The 18065-nt window shown below is 34.2% G+C and overlaps 1 protein-coding gene across 3 annotated transcripts in view; it reads right to left on the bottom strand.

Annotated features, from left to right (window-relative positions):
- The window catches only part of LOC149828619 (DEAD-box ATP-dependent RNA helicase 58, chloroplastic-like), a 46126-nt gene extending 32767 nt beyond the window's left edge, over positions 1-13359 (bottom strand). The window contains exons 1-5 of one of the 3 annotated variants that reach the window (XM_090016911.1): positions 13083-13358; positions 11513-11606; positions 10241-10354; positions 10022-10144; positions 9738-9842 (exon numbers count right to left, since the gene is read on the bottom strand). In XM_090016911.1, coding sequence (XP_089873037.1) covers positions 9738-9842; positions 10022-10144; positions 10241-10354; positions 11513-11606; positions 13083-13315 — 669 coding nt within the window. In that variant the 5' untranslated portion in view covers positions 13316-13358. Of the gene's footprint in view, positions 1-9737; positions 9843-10021; positions 10145-10240; positions 10355-11512; positions 11607-13082 lie in introns of all 3 variants that reach the window. The other 2 variants (XM_090016913.1, XM_090016912.1) reach the window with 2 other exon arrangements.
- Between the last annotated feature and the right edge of the window lie 4706 nt (positions 13360-18065).

Raw genomic sequence — 18065 nt, 5'->3', positions numbered from 1 at the left:
TTTTCATCGCAACTAATGGAAGCTCTCCAACCTCTTCTCAAAGGAGTGTCATCGTAAACCAGAGCTGTAATTTCTTCTTTCTTGGATCCTGGTATGTCTCCTTGGTTCTTAGATTCTGATACATCTTTTCATATGACCTCAAATTGTGACATATTATCTGAATGTGAATAAAACTCAAATGTGTCTAAGCTTTTTACCGTTGATGGTACCTTTCTTGAAATTAAAGGCATAGGTCATTTTTGAGAAAAACTTTGAAAATTCAAAAAAAAAATTATTCCTAAAGTTAGATATATTCCAAAATTGAATTTAAATCTTTTATCCATTTCTCAAATTTTTAACTATGGTTGTAATATTTTCTTCTCATTAAATGGTTGTTGGGTGCAGGATCGTCAGTCAAGGAAGCTGATTGGAGATGGCCTTAGGGAAGGAAACTTATACTACATGAATTTTTTGAAAATTTCTAAGGATACTTTTTAGTGTAATGTTAAAAAAATGGATGTAAATTTATAGCACAAAAGATTAGGACATCCTAGTATTTTAAAATTATCTTATTTTTTCATGTTGAAAAAAAATTGCAACATTGAAAACTTTGATTGTAGTGATTGTAAATGAAAATTGTACCCCTTAATGAAAGAACTTTTGTTTCTACTAGACTCTTTGAATTGGTTCAATCATATGTTTAGGGTCTCACATCGATCATAACAAATGGAGGATATGCATTACTATGTTATATTTGTTGATGATTTTTCTAGATATACTTGGATTTACTTAAGCATAAATCCAAAGTCTTTATGAATTTTTAACATTTTCATAAAATGGCCAAAAATAGGTTTGATAGCAATATTTATTTTTTTTACCAATTTAGGTAAAGAACTTTTATCAAATGAATTCAAAGGATACCTCAATTTGCATGAAAATTCTCATTAAAAATCGTGTCTTCACACCCCTCAACAAAATGGCCTAGTGGAAAGAAAACATAGACATATCATAGAAACCACTATGACCCTATTGATTTCGAGTGATGTTCCCAAAAGTTTTTAGGCGGAAGCCGCATTAACAATCGTATATTTGATAAACTACATGCATTCATCCCCTTTACAAAATGTCACCCCTGTTGAAAAACTTTTCAAAATGACACCCGATTACTCAAGACTTAGAACCTTTGGATGAAGTGTTTTGTTTTATCCAAAAAAGGTGGCAAACTCTATACGTGTTTTTTGGGGATATGGTGATAACCAAAATTGATATAAATGTTTTGATCCTCAAGAAGACAAACTATATATTTCCCAAAATGTATCTTTTCTTGAAAATGAGAATTTCTTTATTTTGGATAAGCCTAAGGAAGTTACTAAATATTCTTTCTTGATTGATTTTCTTTCAAAAAATGATATATTGATAAATGTGATTGTGAGATGCATGATAATGATGATGATGTTGATGATGATGATGTTGATAATGTTAAGCATTCCAGTGATGAGGTTGATGATCTACACAATGAGGTCCAACCTAGTAGTGACAAGACTTACAATATTCTAGACGTAAGGATGAAAAAATATTTAAGCAAAGATACTATAGGTAACAAACCTACTAGACAATCATCTAGAGTATCCAAGCCACCAAAAAACTTTTTGAGTCCTCACCTAATCACAAGGCATGCTTTGCTCTTATTCAATCACATTTAGAACTCACAACTTATATGCAAGCCAAAGATCATCCAGTGTGGGTAGAAGCCACGAGAGTAGAGTTAGAAGCTTCATAAAAGGCAAAAACTTAGAAGATTCAATACCTACCTTAAGGAAAGAAACTTGTAGGTTGTAGATGGGTGTATAAGATAAAGACCAAGGTTTTAGGCATCGTATTGTTACCCATATTGGTCAGGTCCTAAATAAGATACGTATTGTATCGTATCGTAAGAAATCGTAAATTTTTAATAAAAAAATTTCAAAAATTCTAAAAAATCATGAAAAATCAGAAAAATTTTGTAAAAAATCTAAAAAAATCATAACACATAAAACAATGATGAATTGCACAAACTACAACCATAAAATCACATATGAACCATTTATATATCTATGAGTTGCATAAGACTTCATAACCAAGTTTCTAAAAATAACACATGAAACCAAGGATGTAAGTATTATATCGTTACCCATATCGGTCGAGCCGAAAGTAACACTGTATCATATCATAAATTTTTAATAAAAAAAAATAAAAAACCAAAAAAAAAATCAAGAAAATCAGAAAAAAAATAGCAAAAATTCTAAAAAACTCATATCACATGAAACAGTGATGAATTGCTCAAAATACAACCCTAAAATCACATATGAAGCATTTATGTCTCTATGAGCCACATAAGACATCATCAAACATCAACTAATATTGAATCATATATAATATTGCATGCATATCTCACAAGAACAATGCAAAATATTAAATATCTTGCAATTAAGAACATGCCACAAGACTCATACTTTCATATTACATAAACAAAAATATTATGGCAATAGTTACACTCTATTTTCAATCGATTTTCACTTATTACTTGAGTGCCCCATTGCTATGCTGGATCATCTTATGTCATCTTTGTTGGAGGCGTGTGAAGTCGGATTTCTACCTTGATATAAATCTTTAATTTTTGCGGATCCAACTTTGCGATAAGTTGGCGGGGGTTGTAATGGGGCAGTGCCCCCGAGGCAAAAAAATTTTGGAGAGTAGCTTTGTAATTTTGCTCATAACAAAGAGTTTTTACCTTAACTCATTTTCTTGAGTGGAAAAATGGTGGAAATGCATTTTTTTTTACCTTAACTCACTTCTTTGGGTGAAAAACGGTGGAAATGCACTTCTAATGACCTCTAAACAAATGGAGAAGTCGGCCCTCAAAAGGTATTTAAAACCCAAAATGAAAAAAGAAAAAAATAACTTTCGACCTTTTTAAAGTGTGTTGAAGGTGTATCGTACGATACGGCATGATACAAGGGTATAGCGTACAATACACCCGATACAGATATGATCTATACTCGTATCGCGATACGAGTATATATCGTATCGCAAAACCCAAAAGTAACAATATGTATCGTACTGTATCGTACGATATGGTACAATACTTATAATATTGTATAAAACAATAACAAAGTCCTTTAAAAATATACCATCAATCATCATCATCATAATCTTCTTCTTCTTCTCCTCCTTCAACATTCACATCATCTCCAATATACGTGGTCTTTTCATCATTTATGTCCTGAGCTCCTTCCACGTTTATCCACTGAATGTCTTCTTTATTCGAAATGTTTGTTTCTTCTTAAACCCATGCATCGAATACATCAAAAAATTTCAAACTAATGGGATCAAATTGGTCTTTGTGCCTCCCTAATGATAACTTTTCTATTTGCCTAAAAAGATGACATGAAAAAATTAAAATTATTTGGGTTTTGCATGATATAAAAAAATTTAAATAAACACATGAAAATGACAAATAAACTTTATAAATTTATATACCTTTGCCTCAGTCGTAAGTTGTAGCGAACATACATGAGGTCATTGAGCCTTTTGTGCTTCAATCTATTTCTTCGTTTTGTGTGTATTTACTCAAAGACATTCCAATTTCTCTCGCATCCACTTGCACTACACATTTAGCTAAGAATGTGAATGGCAAAAACTCTCAAGTTTGAAACATCACTTCCAAACCTGGTCCACCACATATCTGGAAAAAAAATGAAAAATCAGTAAGACAATAATAGATACAATCATATAAAACATTATAACTAAATAACAATATGAAATTAAAATTAAAATAGATAAAATAAATTACCTGGATGTATCGTGGCACAGCACACTGCTGCAAGTCTCCCCATATCATATAATGCATTATCATAAATCTTCATTTTCTTATGAATTTGATCTTGAAAGTCATAATCCCTTTCAACCTTTCAATGCAATCCAAAAGTCCCTTGTTGACTTCCCTGTCCATTTTAAATGTAGGAGAGTATCTATATGCAGAATTTAAATAATACGGTGCAACATAAAGAGGTTGATGAATTTGCCCAGTCCACCTATGCTCAATGATGTTTCATATAGGGATACACAATTTTTTCTTCTCATTCAAATTATCTTTAATGGTCACTTTTGTCTTATCCATGACCTCATAGAGATAACCCATAGTTGGTTTGTCTTCATTGTCAACTAATTGAAGCACATTTACCAAAGGTATAGTTATTCTCAACAAATTCATGCATGAATTCTATAATTCACTTTTGAATACAATATCTATAATTTTTCTTGGCTTTCTTTTTTGTGCACGGGGGGATATGCATTCTACTCATCTGATGAAAACATTTTTTTAGTGTAGTATATATTCTTTACTAGACTTTGCAGTGTTAAAAAAATTGTAACAAATCTAGTAATTATACTATGAATCAACTCAACACCACTAGTGTACTTTCTCGTCAAGTTCAAAATTCATGCATGATTGTAAATAAATTTAGTAATTTCTTGGCAACATTCAACTGTGTGCTTTATCTCATCCATGTTGTCGATGTTCTCAAGCATGAGGTCTATGCAATGGGCAGCACACAGGGTCCAAAAAAATGACCCATAATTTTTTGCTAATTTTTTACTTGCAACCCTATAATTTGATGCATTATCAGTAATGAATTGAACAATATTTTGAGGTTGAACCTCTTCCACAACCTGATCGAATAACCTGAGCAATACATCTGTTGTCTTGGGCATATCAGACAAATCAATTGACTTCAAAAACATAATTTCTTTAGAGCAATAGACAAAGAAATTTATCAAGGTCCTTGACTTTCTGTCCGTCCATCCATCTGCCATGATGCTACACCCAGTTTCTCTCCATGACTGTCTCATCTCATCATAATATGCCTTCACTTTATTCACATTAGTATCTAAAATTTGTTCTCTCAAAGCATGATATAAAGGCATTTTATATTCAGGCCTGATACTGGTTATGACATCTGTCATGGCCTGAAAATGAAAATAATTTGCCGCATTGAAAGGAAAGAGCAATACTAGGAGGGAAGTAGCTCCTAATAGAGCCTTTAGCTCTAACTCCTCTCAAAGAATTCTCTCCTACTCTTATTTTTGTGCCTGCAGCACTACTACTACTAGCACCAGCCACACCTTTCTCTTTCGCTGTAAAATTTCCTACTTTTGATGCTATACTAGGGATTATAGAATCAGAAGTAAGGAGTTCATCTTCATCCTCTCAGGATTGCGCATACCTTATTTCTTCCTCACTCATCTCTTTTTCTTGTCTTTTTTCTCTCAAAAAAGTAAGTAATTGTGGCCATTGTCACTTCACGACATTTGACAAATTTCTTGACATGTAGGCCGCAACATTTAAATGTGTCCCGACTAAATGATGCTTTAATCGAGAGATACCACCAGAAAAAACAGTATGGCAATAGTGTCCTGACTAAACGTGTACCATTGTCATGCCGAATCATTTGATATCATTTTCTCCCAAAAAGCTCAATAAGAAGCAAAGAATAGGGTTTTTTACTTTAACACACTTCCTTGAGTAGAAAAATGGTGAAAATGCACTCTTTAACAAACCGCAAAAGCCCTCTCTCTTGTGCATGGATCGGCCCCCAAATCGTTCTCACGAGTCTTAGGATGTGTGGATACCTCTCTAATTGCTTCTACACAAATGACAGAGTCGGCCTTCAAGCGGTCTTTAAAATCCAAAACTGAAAATTTACGATTTGACCCCAAGGTTTTAAAACCCGTGACTCGAGACTCGACTCGTTCTTTATTGACTCGTGACTCGGCGGGTCAACTCGGTGACTCGGACCGGGTTTTGTTAATTTTTTATTTTAAAAGAAAGACAATATATAAATTGTCATTTAAACATATAAAGGTTTGTAGAATGACTTAATTACTAGTTTAATTGATTAATAAGTAAAATAACATCAAGTAAAACTGCTCTTAATTCAAATCTCACATTTACTAAAGAAACTACACAAGCAGGAACAAGTCTTTCAAGACAATATATAAAGAATGACTTAATTACTAGCTTCAAGAACTTTAATAGCCATGCTCGATCATGGTTTACATCCTGAATATATGGACATAGCTGTTGTATTGCAGGGCCTCAGAAAATCCATGCAAAATTTTGGGAGCATTGAACTTTATCTTGATATTTGTAAGCATTTGTCTGATGTAGAGTTGATTGGACCATGCCTTATATATCTGCACATAAATGCATATAAGCTTTGGATAATGAGAATGTTGTGATGTATATATATTATAATGATAAATGTGGGCATTTTATGCTGTTGGTTTTGAACAGGCTGACAGGCTCCCAACTATTGTGTAGGTCTCACAGCAACAAAGTTTCCTTATGGACATTTGCTCTATATACCTATGTACTTATATAGTTCTTTGTAAGTAGTGGCGTGGTGAACTTTTAATGAAAGAAATAAACTCAAACCCTTTAGGAGGAGGATTTGGAGTTTTGACAGGAGCCACTTCAAGTGGGATCTGATGGAGGATATAGAAGAATAACGATGACTTTCATCTTGTGTTTCAAGTTTCAACTACCTGGTATGCAGTATCAATATGCACACAAAGTCAGTGTTGCAGAGATGGTTGCATGAGGGATCAGTTATGTTAGCTGGATTAGTGGATTCACTCTATGTTCATTGAAGGGTACTGGGTTTGATTCCTTACCTGGAGCTACCAAAAGGAATGAATGATGGACATGTGAAATTTGATAGACTTTTACTAATTTTGTGATTTTATATTAAGTTGGTAAGCCTATTGTTATTATGTTATTTGTTCTTTGAAAAATGAACACTTACATATGAAAAAATTGCCCATAGCCTTTGAAAAATGAAAAAAGAAAAAAGTGCCCAAAACTCGCCCGAGTCAGGCCGAGTCATGCCAAGTCTTGCCGGGTTGACTCGTTGAAGGGCCGAGCCGAGCCGAGTCAGCTGAGTCACTGAGTTGACTCGGCGAGTTTTAAAACCCTATTTGACCCTTTTTAAGTGTGACAGTCCTGTATCGTACGATACAATACGATACGTGCACGTATCATACGATACGATATGATACTGATATCATATCGATTTTCTTTATAGTAACGATATGTATCATATTGTATCGTACGATATAGTACGATAGGTACAACCTTGGTAAAGACCAAAAGTGATTGAACCCTTGAGCGATATAAAGCTAGATTAGTGGCCAAGGGATACTTGCAAGTGTGTAGGGTAGACTATGAAAAAACCTTTGCATTTGTTGCGAGAGTAACCACAGTTAGGCTATAAAAAGGCTGATTGAAATTGCTCTTTCTACCATAAACCTTGTGCACTATACTAAAGTGGCTCTCTCTTGAATATTGATTTTTTCATAAAAAATACCCAATGGTTTATGGTTCATACATTGTTGTACGGTAGAAGGTTCATTTTTTAATCAACAGGGAACCTGCTACATGGACAAGAGCATGGGTTTCTTATGTAATTCACAAAAAATGCAGCATTAGTAAGATGGGGCCGAGATTGCTAAGAACAATTAAGCAGCCTGAGAAAGCAATGACAGTTGAGCCATATGTAAAAAAAAATAAGAATGCTTTTCTTAATGGAGAATTAATTAAAGAAGTGTACATAGAGGCTCCTCCTAGTATGAGCATCATCGGGGGGAAAACTCTTCGTCTGTATAAGGCTCTTTATGGTCTGAAGCAAGCACCAAAAGCCTGGCATGACGAGTTTAGCTTTGTTATGCTTGATATTGGATTTAGATTATGTTTAATTGACACAGTCCTACTTGTCAAGAAAATTGATGCAAATATTGTTATCTTACTTCTACACGTGGACGACATGATCATTACTGACAGAGACAAACAGGGAGTTGGTCATATTAAAATGCTTCTTAAAAATAATTTTGAAATGACTTATTTAGGTTTTCTAAGATATTTTTTAGGAATAAAAGTTGTTTATTCACTTAGAGGTTACTTGTCCTAATCTGAATTTCCTTCTGGTATTGTTTCCAAGTCAGGGATTTCTTATGATAAGAGAGTAGAAGGATCGATGATGGGGAGCCTCTTGAGAATCACACACCTTATCGACAGTTGATTGGAGCTCTTTTCTATTTATCTGTCACCAAACCGGATATAGCTTATGTTGTTCATATCGTCAACGAATTTCTATATGCTCCTACATCAGTGCATATGGGAGTCGTTTTACGAATTATTAGATACATTAAATGCTCTATTTCTAGAGGTCTTGTCTTGTCTTTTTCTTATATGTTAGATTTAATTGCTTATATCGATGTTGATTAGGGAGATGATCCCAACAATAGGCACTCAACCACAGGTTTTTGTGTTTTTTTAGGTGAATCATTGATCTCATGAAGATGCAAGAAGCAACAAAAGGTTTAGCTCTCATCAACTGAAGCAGAATACCAAGTCATGGATACCACCACGATGGAGATTGTCTGGATAAGAATATTGCTGCCTCACATGAGAGTTCGTGTGAAAGGAGCTTCAAAGATGTGTTGTGACAACAAAAGTATTATTTACATCTTCATCAACTATATCTTTCACGAAAGGACAAAGCACATCGAAATGGATTGTCACTACATGCAAGAGGAGTATCTTCAAGGGAACATTGATATGCCCTATGTCACATCAGAATACCAGTTGGCAGACTTCTTCACCAAATCTCTCCCGGCTCCTACGTTTCACTTCTTGGCAAATTTTCGGTTATTATATCGTAAGTTTGAGGGGGAGTGTTAAGTTATATATATATATATATATATATATATATATATATATATATATATATATATATATATATATATATATGTGTGTGTGTGTGTGTGTGTGTGTATACATACTCATGTATGTATATATGTATATACATGTATATATATTTCTTTTTTTGTTTTTTTGTACTCTTTATTTTTTTGTAAATTTTTGTTTTTGGTGTAGTGAACATTGTGTTGATTAACTATTAGATCTAGTCTAACGGCTATATGGCACCCATCTTTTGTATATATGCATATATAGAGGTTCTTCCCCCTTGAAAGGTTGTGCATTTTTTGTGCATTGTTCAGCTAGTAATAAAAAAATATTCTTTTATATTGAATGCTCTCTTTGGAGTGTTTCTATGGCGCCATTAGGGGCTATTGTGATTGTGCCCTTAGTGGCCCTTGTGCTTGTGACCTTTGGTGGCTGATTTGGTGATTAATTGTGCTTGTTGAGCTCTTGCTATTGGTGCTGGTGTTCTATTCATTACAAGAAGAAAGAGCTATGACTTCCATTTTAGTTTTGTTGGTGAATAATTTTTCTAGTCTCAAAAAAAGTTGGTCTAATATTGTATAATTTCTCAAGCTATAAGTTAACAGCAAGCTGGGCTCAGAAAATACCAAGTCTAATCAGGGTCCCATCTTATCAATCTAAATGGTAAGGAGTCACCTAGAACTACCAAACAAGCACAGATAAAGACTGCTGCTAAGTACTAAAATGAGTTACTCAGCTATTCAGAACCATTTTTCATCCCCACCTTTCCTTTTTCTCCTACACACCGGAAAATAATCAAGCCTCAGAAAAATGAAATAGAAGAAAAAGACCAAGCATCTATAAAAAATTTATAAGTGGTTTCATGAATTCATTTAAGTAAACATAAAATATTCTTAAAAAAAGGAGAAATTACATCCAAAAAATCAGAGTAAACCATACTTAGCAAGGGAGAAGGTAATGTCAAATCAATTACCTCGTCAACAACTAGAATTTGTAATGCTTCAAGCTTAAAAATTTTCTTTTCAAGCATTTGGGATAAGCTTCCAATTGTTGCAACCACTATTTGAGGAGGCTCTGCCTATAAGATTGATGACAAATTTAAGCGCATTCTAGAGTATATTTATGTATAATGCAGGACAACGAAATCAAAGGCTTAAAAGTAAATATTTTGTGTCAGCAAAAACTATAAATTTCTGATCAAATTAAAATTTCAATGATCAGATGATTTTCAAGTACAGAAGTCATTGCGTACAAAACCTTTAACCAACTCTGATGCCTTCTCAACGTACCCCCATCCAAAAGAGCCATGACAGTACAACTTTTCTCTTCCAATCCACGATCCAATGGTTTGGACGCTAAAATTCGAGCAACTTTAGTAACCTAACCCAAAAGTGCAATGGTTAGGAATAAACCAATAATTTCATGTATCAATCTAGAAACTCCACTAATTATCTCATTCAAACACAATTATCTTACTTGTATACCAAGTTCTCTGGTTGGCACCACAATAAGTGCTTGCACAGCTGATCTATGAAAATCAATAGTCGAAAATATTCCCAATAAGTATGTCAACGTCTTCCCTGAGCCTGTCTGAAGGGCTTTAATATATCAGTGTGCATTACAAATGATGCTTTTATGCTATATTGATTAGATAAGTGGTGACAACTGACAAGATGCAGACAGATGAACAACTTGTTTGGAGACAAAATTTAGTCGGCAGTTGCAAATGTGCATCTTAACAAGCTTCTATTGTATATCACATCTGTGATATAATGCAAGGAACTTAGTTACATAGTACTCATCTGCACTGGCAAAATCAGTCTGTCAGGTTCTATTTTAATGACAAACACTTTTGATCTGGTTAATAATAGTTTTCTGCCATCCCATTCATGTTACTTAGTTACTCAAATAAGCTTATCCTGCCCTTTCTCTATCTTCTTCTCATGGTTAGGATTAGGAAAGATATATAAGTCCACATCTAGAAATTTTCTTTTGTTCTCAAATACCTTTTTGGAATTATCATACTTCTGGATTTAGAAAATGCCAGACCTTGTTAGTTGCATGAAAACTCTCAAAGTCAATAAAGACATAGATGTCTTGTAACATAAGAGGTACCAAACCAATACAACCCTACCCCTGCCCTTCTCGATCCTCGTATAGGTGATACCATATAAAGCCATTTGGCAATAGAAGAAGCCAACAGACTAAAACTTGCAGTAGGCCAATTATCAAAGCTAACCTTTCAGAAATCATGATACATTGAAGTTCATCTTTTCAGACGCTTGGCTAGAAGATATCAGGTTCTAATGATGGAATTGGTCTTTTACAGACCTCCGTTTGGAGCACTCAACTAGCAGGTAAGTGAAAACCCGATGAAGTTTTCAAGATGATGGCTTGCCAGTCAGTGATACATTTTTCTTGAAAGACATGCATGTTGTTTACATGTCAATGTCTCCTTGTAGCACTCCATCACAGACAAGGAGGAGTTCATCAGTTCGTCCAGGTCTCACATATTGGACTAGGGCATAATTATTCTATGATGAAGATTTGCATAGATCTTGGTCCTGAATGGTTTCCCTATCAACCTCACTCTTTCTTTTCTACTGTTTCTTAAAAATCTTCAGTTGGCTTGAAAAAAGACAGACACATACGTGCACAGACAAATACGCAGATGAAGGTATATTGGTGATATTTACGACTCGAATCACTAAAAGACATAGATCCAGCATGAAAAATACTAACAGCAACCTGAGCATGAAGTATGCAATCTCGTCCAGAGAGGAGTGTTGGTAAAGCTTGTTCTTGTATATCTGTAGGAATAGCATATCCAATCTCCTCTGCCCTGTAATAAGCGAACTGACTCTATGAATCATTTATCCAATTTAATATATCATGCCGCCATTGAACGGCAAGAAAATAACATGGAAAAGACTACAGATACATTTAGAAAATGCTAAATGCATAACCCAGAAAGACCATTCTGAACAATTGATGTCACTAGCTAAATCAAGCATAACAGATAAGAGTTATCACTCTAAAATCAGCATTCCTGGGATCGTGAATAACACAAGAAAAACATAGAGGTAACACAGAAAGGCATGGTTATAACCTCATCAATGAAACTGAATGCTATCTACACGGCATTTTTCAGGCTCTGTATTCTAATAGGCTAATGTGAAGGACATTCAATTCAAAAGTTTGGGCAACTCAGTAGTTATGACTGTATTGACTGAAAACACCGGTATGCTCAAACGTTTCCTGCTTTTATCAGTTCAAATCCATATTTATCATCATATTTATCAAACCAGTGTGATTCTTCACATAAAGACAAACTCATTGTTAATGCATCTTGATCACATTATCCTCTCCTTTTTTTCTCTTATTTCTGCTCTTTTCTCCAATAATTTATTCTGTTCACTATTTTCAAAGACTTCCAATTACTCCCTGTTTCCCTAATCCATCATATGAAAATTTCTAAATTCTCAAATCATTAAATCCATGACCCAGTCAGTGGACCATTATTTCTAAACACGGTGGTCATGAAGGACGCTTAGTAGTTAAAATCACACCTAGATCATTGGTGACCTAGTGCAGGCTACACGCCCAGTAGCACCTAGATGCCCAGAAGAACGCATAGCTGGGAAGCACCTACAATGGCCTTTTTATATGTGTTTCTTATTTTTCTAAAACATGCTAAACCTGTCTTAGTAATGCTACTTTGAATATTAAAGTTTCTTAAACTTCTTAGGAGAACCAACGCCCAGGTGTCACCTAGTGCATTTGTTTACCAAGGATTGATGCATGGTAATTTTCCCCAAATTCAATGATAATGTGTTAGCATGGTTTTTGAATCATGACATCCAGAAGACTCTGCATAATTAGCATGTACCGAATTGAACTCTTCACCACAAATATATACTCGATGTTCAACTTAGCACCAAACCAACTAGTTCTTTGACCTATTCATGATGGTGCATCAAGTATAGTTTTTACTAATAGGCCTAATTCTTAAAAGCTCACTTCGAATGACTATGAAAGAATAAGATATTGGTCTTCAGGAAATTCAAACTAAAACCTTACACAGAAAGATTAACTGATTATGAAGAACTTAAAACTATCATAATTACTGATTATGGTGAGTGGCATTTCCAGTTCTAAAATATTTTCTCTTTTCTTCAAATTTTCAGGTTTTCTCTCACTTATGTTTGATGGTTTTCAATAACACGTAGGAGAAAACATAAGCAATGAAACACCCATTTCAGATTTCCGGCTTTAGCATCGACTGTGATAAAGAAGGGCCAGGGGACAGAGGAGTTACCTCTGCAAGATGTGTTGTGGGACCCGGCCGCTGCAGAGCTCTTTGAAGGTCACCCTCTTTTCTGAACTTTCGAGCATGTGGGTTGCTTGAGAAGCGCGCAATGGAAATGGTGTTCGTTGTTTCCACGGTGGTTTAGAAGAAATTCTGGGAGGATGAAGAAGGGAAGGGTAAGTTGCTTGTTGGGCAGGTGCCCAACTGAAGGAACAGAGTGGAGAATGGAGTATGGGCGTCATTCTCTCTCTCTCTCTCTCTCTCTCTCTCTCTCTCTCTCTCTTGTCTGTCAATAGGATCGGATTGTTCCTAAAAAAAATAGGATCGGGTTTTGGTTCTGATATATACCAAATATAATAACTGGATTCGGATTGGATATGCAGATTTCATGTGAACTCAATCCCATTCGATTATCCAATCTGACAGATTATGAAATATCACTCAAATATATCGCGATATTTTGAAGATATCATGAAAAAATGCTATTTGGGTTGGATTTTTTTGACAAGCAGAATATAATGATATTTCAAAATATCCTGATATCATTGTTTGCATAAAAAGTTGTTATTTTATTATGATACTAGATTTGCCTATGTAGCGGTTACTTAACTGTGTAAAATGGTGATATTTATTTCTTAGTATTTTTTATTTTATTTTTTATTTTTTATTTTTTCCGACATAGAAAGCTGGGGTTAGGAGGACCACTACCTGTTTATTGATATTTGACTAAAATTTACAAAATGATATAGGAGGGACCCAATCAGGGTTCAAGTTACACCACAGCATGTCCCACTCGGTGGTGGCTAAAGTGGCTAGGGTTTTAGCCAAGGCATTGAACTCTCTTGGGACACAATGTATTAAGCACCTGTCAAGAAGCTCTAACCAATAAATACAGTCGTCACGTGGTCATGACGAGGGACCTTCCAAACATCTATTGTTTGTTGGGTTTCTCGGATCTAGGTGTGAGCAGTGAGGGAGGAGGGAAAAAGATGGAGATTAGAGAAAACGGCCTACGTCAAGGGAGGTTCACACTTAGATTCTACATCTCCTGTGCATAGGTGTTGGGCTCTTAAAGCCTTCCTCGGTATAGTTGTTTTTTTACCCTGCTATAATTGTCTCCTTAGATTCTCGAACATGTTGAGAATCCAATGAGATGTGGGCCCACCATTTTAGTTATGGCTTACATTTCAAGGGCTCACTATTTTGGATCATTAGATTGTCTTGTGAGATCTAATGATTAACTCTGGATCCAATACATAGATCTATACTTTGGATTCAGTACCTAGATTTAAAATACGTTTCTAATATAGGTTTCATATGTGAGACCTTACGATCACACTGAATCCAATACCAGGATCCGACATCTCCCATTTGATCATATGGGGCTAACACCCACATTGTATCCCAAACGGTGTATCATATATTGTATATAACACTTCATCACAAAAACATGCACCAAATAAACTTACACAATTCCTTGGGTTATATCAATATTTAAATATGATATTTTTTTCACATGATCATATAAACTTTTTCATCATTCAGTCTTCAAGTATGAGGTTTTCACACAAGTTATAGGTTATTTTTCACATAGCCATTTCATTTTTAAATATAATGTTTTTCACACATGCTATAGGTTATTTCCTACATAATCACATAATATTTCTATCATCATATGAGTCATGATTTTTTTTACATATGATATGAGTTTAACCATGACATTATCCTTGCATACACTAATTTTACATAACCATATAAGTTTCTCATCATGTCATAATTTAAATTATAACCTTTAGTGTACAATACCACATTCAAATAAATAGACTATATTGTGGGTCTCATTTTCTTAGTTAGTCATGAGGTTCTTATGGTTCTTTCATGACCATATCATTAGACATCATGTCCACGTGCACACTAGTAGAGTACTATAAATTTTCATCAACTCATGGATCCATAATAAAATATGATTTGTCAAACATAACAAATACTTATTTTTTTAATCATTCACTATAGTTAATATTCTCACTATGTATATGCATAATTATTACATGCAACATCCTTAAATTATCATCGTTAACCACCATATGATCATTTTGAATCCAATATATATATATATATATATATATATAGAGAGAGAGAGAGAGAGAGAGAGATCCATATCCAAATAATCATAAATATTACTAAAACATGAATAATGCCATGTGGCATACCATGCATAAGCTTCTAACACATGAAAAATATTTCTTCATGTATTCATACAACAAATCATAAGAAGCATGACTTGTGATGATCATTTATCATTATACGCAAATAAAATATATTCATATTTATGCGTAAAATTATAATTCAACTCTCACTTTTCCAATGCATTGCATTTAAGCAATATGTGCATTAAGCCATCACAAACTAAAAGCAATATGCACAAGTAATAAAACTTAAGTTCTCATATCCAAATCTATTTTGGATATACACCAGATCCATATTCAATGTAAGTTATTACATTATCATTTGAATATGTCAAACTCGATAAAATAATTCCAAGGCTTTAATCATATCAAATATGATGATAAGCACTCAGACCATAACTATGTCACCATATAAAATTCAGATCAATTAACATATCCAAACAAAACAACTATATATAAATCCATTGGATTTATATGAGTCCATATCCAAAATCGACTTGAAATGTCATAAAGTCCAACATAATCTATAAGAAAAATTGATCTCATGTAAGTTTAAATAACTTATGCAAAATCATGCATCATAGAATATTTGACCATTGTCCAAATCCTTATCTTTAGGTTTCAAATTCAAATGGATCCACACCATACATCCAACATTATACTTATCTAGATCTATCTGGGTCAAACCAGGACCCATACATAATGTATTATTAGGTCTAAATACCAGGCTTGATATTATCTAGATCCATCATAAAACCTGAATCAAATATGGATCCATACAACATATCCAACATTATATTTTTTTGGATCCATCACTAGATCTATCTAATTAGATGACCCAATAAAAAACTATCCAAATTATATAGACATCAAACCATATACAATTCTACATAATCAAGTTAAATAAACTTGAGTGTCATTATACTAATTTGGAACCACAATAGATCCATATATAATAAAACAGATAAGCATATCCATGAGCACATGGAATGCAATTATATAAACCGTTCTCAGATCTCATGTGGATCCAACTTACCTGTATCATGTATAAATTTCACACCATAAGTTTTGAGTCATAAAATAGTTCTAAGACTGGAGCTTAATTCTTTGATCCATGTTGAGTTATTTTACTCAACATCCAAAAAACCTTAAAACTCATAAGATGGCCTATTGAAATACTATAATAGTGCAAACATGTTCAATGGTATTTCCTGGATCCAAAAAACATTCAATTGGATTTATTCAGATCTATTCAGGTTTAAGCATATCTAATATGTATTACTAGATCCAAACATGTCTATGTCACCTTACTTGATTGAAAAAACTTATCCCACTACAAGAAAAATGTTAATTAGCGACAGAAATTTGTGATGAATTTTTTCTGTCGTAAATTTGTGACGAATTAGCGAGAAAAAGCTATTTATTGCTAAAATTTCACCTATTTGCGAAATTAGCGATGAAAACCATTCTATCGGTAATTCGTCACTAATTAGCAACAGATTAGCGATGGAATTTATTCTGTCGCAACTTAGCGATGGATCAACGGTAGAAATTTTTCGTCGCTATTCCGTCGCCAAGTAGCGACGAAATTTTTCCCTCGCGAATCCGTCGCTAATTTTCCTGTAAATCCCTAATTCGAGTCCCTTTCTTTTCCTTTTTGTTTCGTCTCTACTGCTCATTGCTAGTCACTCGCCACCCATCGCCTGCTGCCCGTTGCTTTTTTTCGCCAGGGAGGGGTTGTGCCCTTCTTTGTCTCCCTGTCTTACAAGATGAGAGGGAGTGGTCGAGCCCCCTCCCTGGGTTTTTTTTCGCCAGAGAGGGGCCAAGCCCCCTCCCTATCTTACAAGATGCGAGGGAGGGACTCTGACCCCTCCATGTTTCTTTTTTCGCCGAGGGGTCGAGCATTTTCCCTGTATTGTTTTGTATATTTATGCTTTTTAGGTATGTTGATGAGCTAAATGCGTGATGCTTAGTGCTAAGCATCGCATGCGACTAAAAATGCAATGCAAAAAGAAATAAGAAAAAAATGCATAGGCAAAAGCAATGCAAATCGGGTAAATACCCGTGGTGAGTAAGTGATGTAAGCGCATCACATGTTATTTAATTTCTTGGATGAAACACTTTTCTGTTCACACACTTACTTAGTTGTGGATATCTAGGACTGCTTTGATAGAGTTTGGAGATCATGTTGAGCATGATTTTAATGTATGAAAATAGAAGTGTTCTTATTTTTGGAATCCGGATTTCATACTAGGCATGATAGTAGTTAGTGGGATATTGGAGTGTGTTTACTGCAAGTACATGTTTGCCATTGTTTTGATATAAAGGATTTGAATATATTGCAATGTTTGATGTGTCTGTATTCATGCTTGCATGAAGTTATTTTCCATTTGATTATGTCTTTCATGTGAAATTGTATCATGAAAACATGCTTCAAATTAATGTATCGTTTTATGGAATGTAATTTCATATTTCTAAATATCCTCGTGATGTGTATAAATATGATGTGATGGTCTTACACACAAAAATATTGAATTATCAATGCATGCATAATAGTTCATGGAATTGCATTTTATGTTAAGCATGTTTGTGGTATAAAGGAGAAGAAAATTTACGCATTAACTAAAATAAAAAAATGCTCACAAACAATCACCAAATAAAATTAATAGATTAATTAGATATTTTTTTTAATCATAGCATTATTATGATTCTTTTTTAACTGGTGTTGATAATATCCGTAACATTATAGGACAAAATGACTGCAAACCGTGAATGAATGTATCGTAAGATAGTTGATAATGAGGTA

This window comes from Nuphar pumila, chromosome 9 (genome assembly GCF_984573655.1).
Source record: "Nuphar pumila chromosome 9, dmNupPumi1.hap1.1, whole genome shotgun sequence".
Lineage (NCBI taxonomy): Eukaryota > Viridiplantae > Streptophyta > Magnoliopsida > Nymphaeales > Nymphaeaceae > Nuphar > Nuphar pumila.
This window is presented reverse-complemented; position numbering and strand designations above follow the sequence as displayed.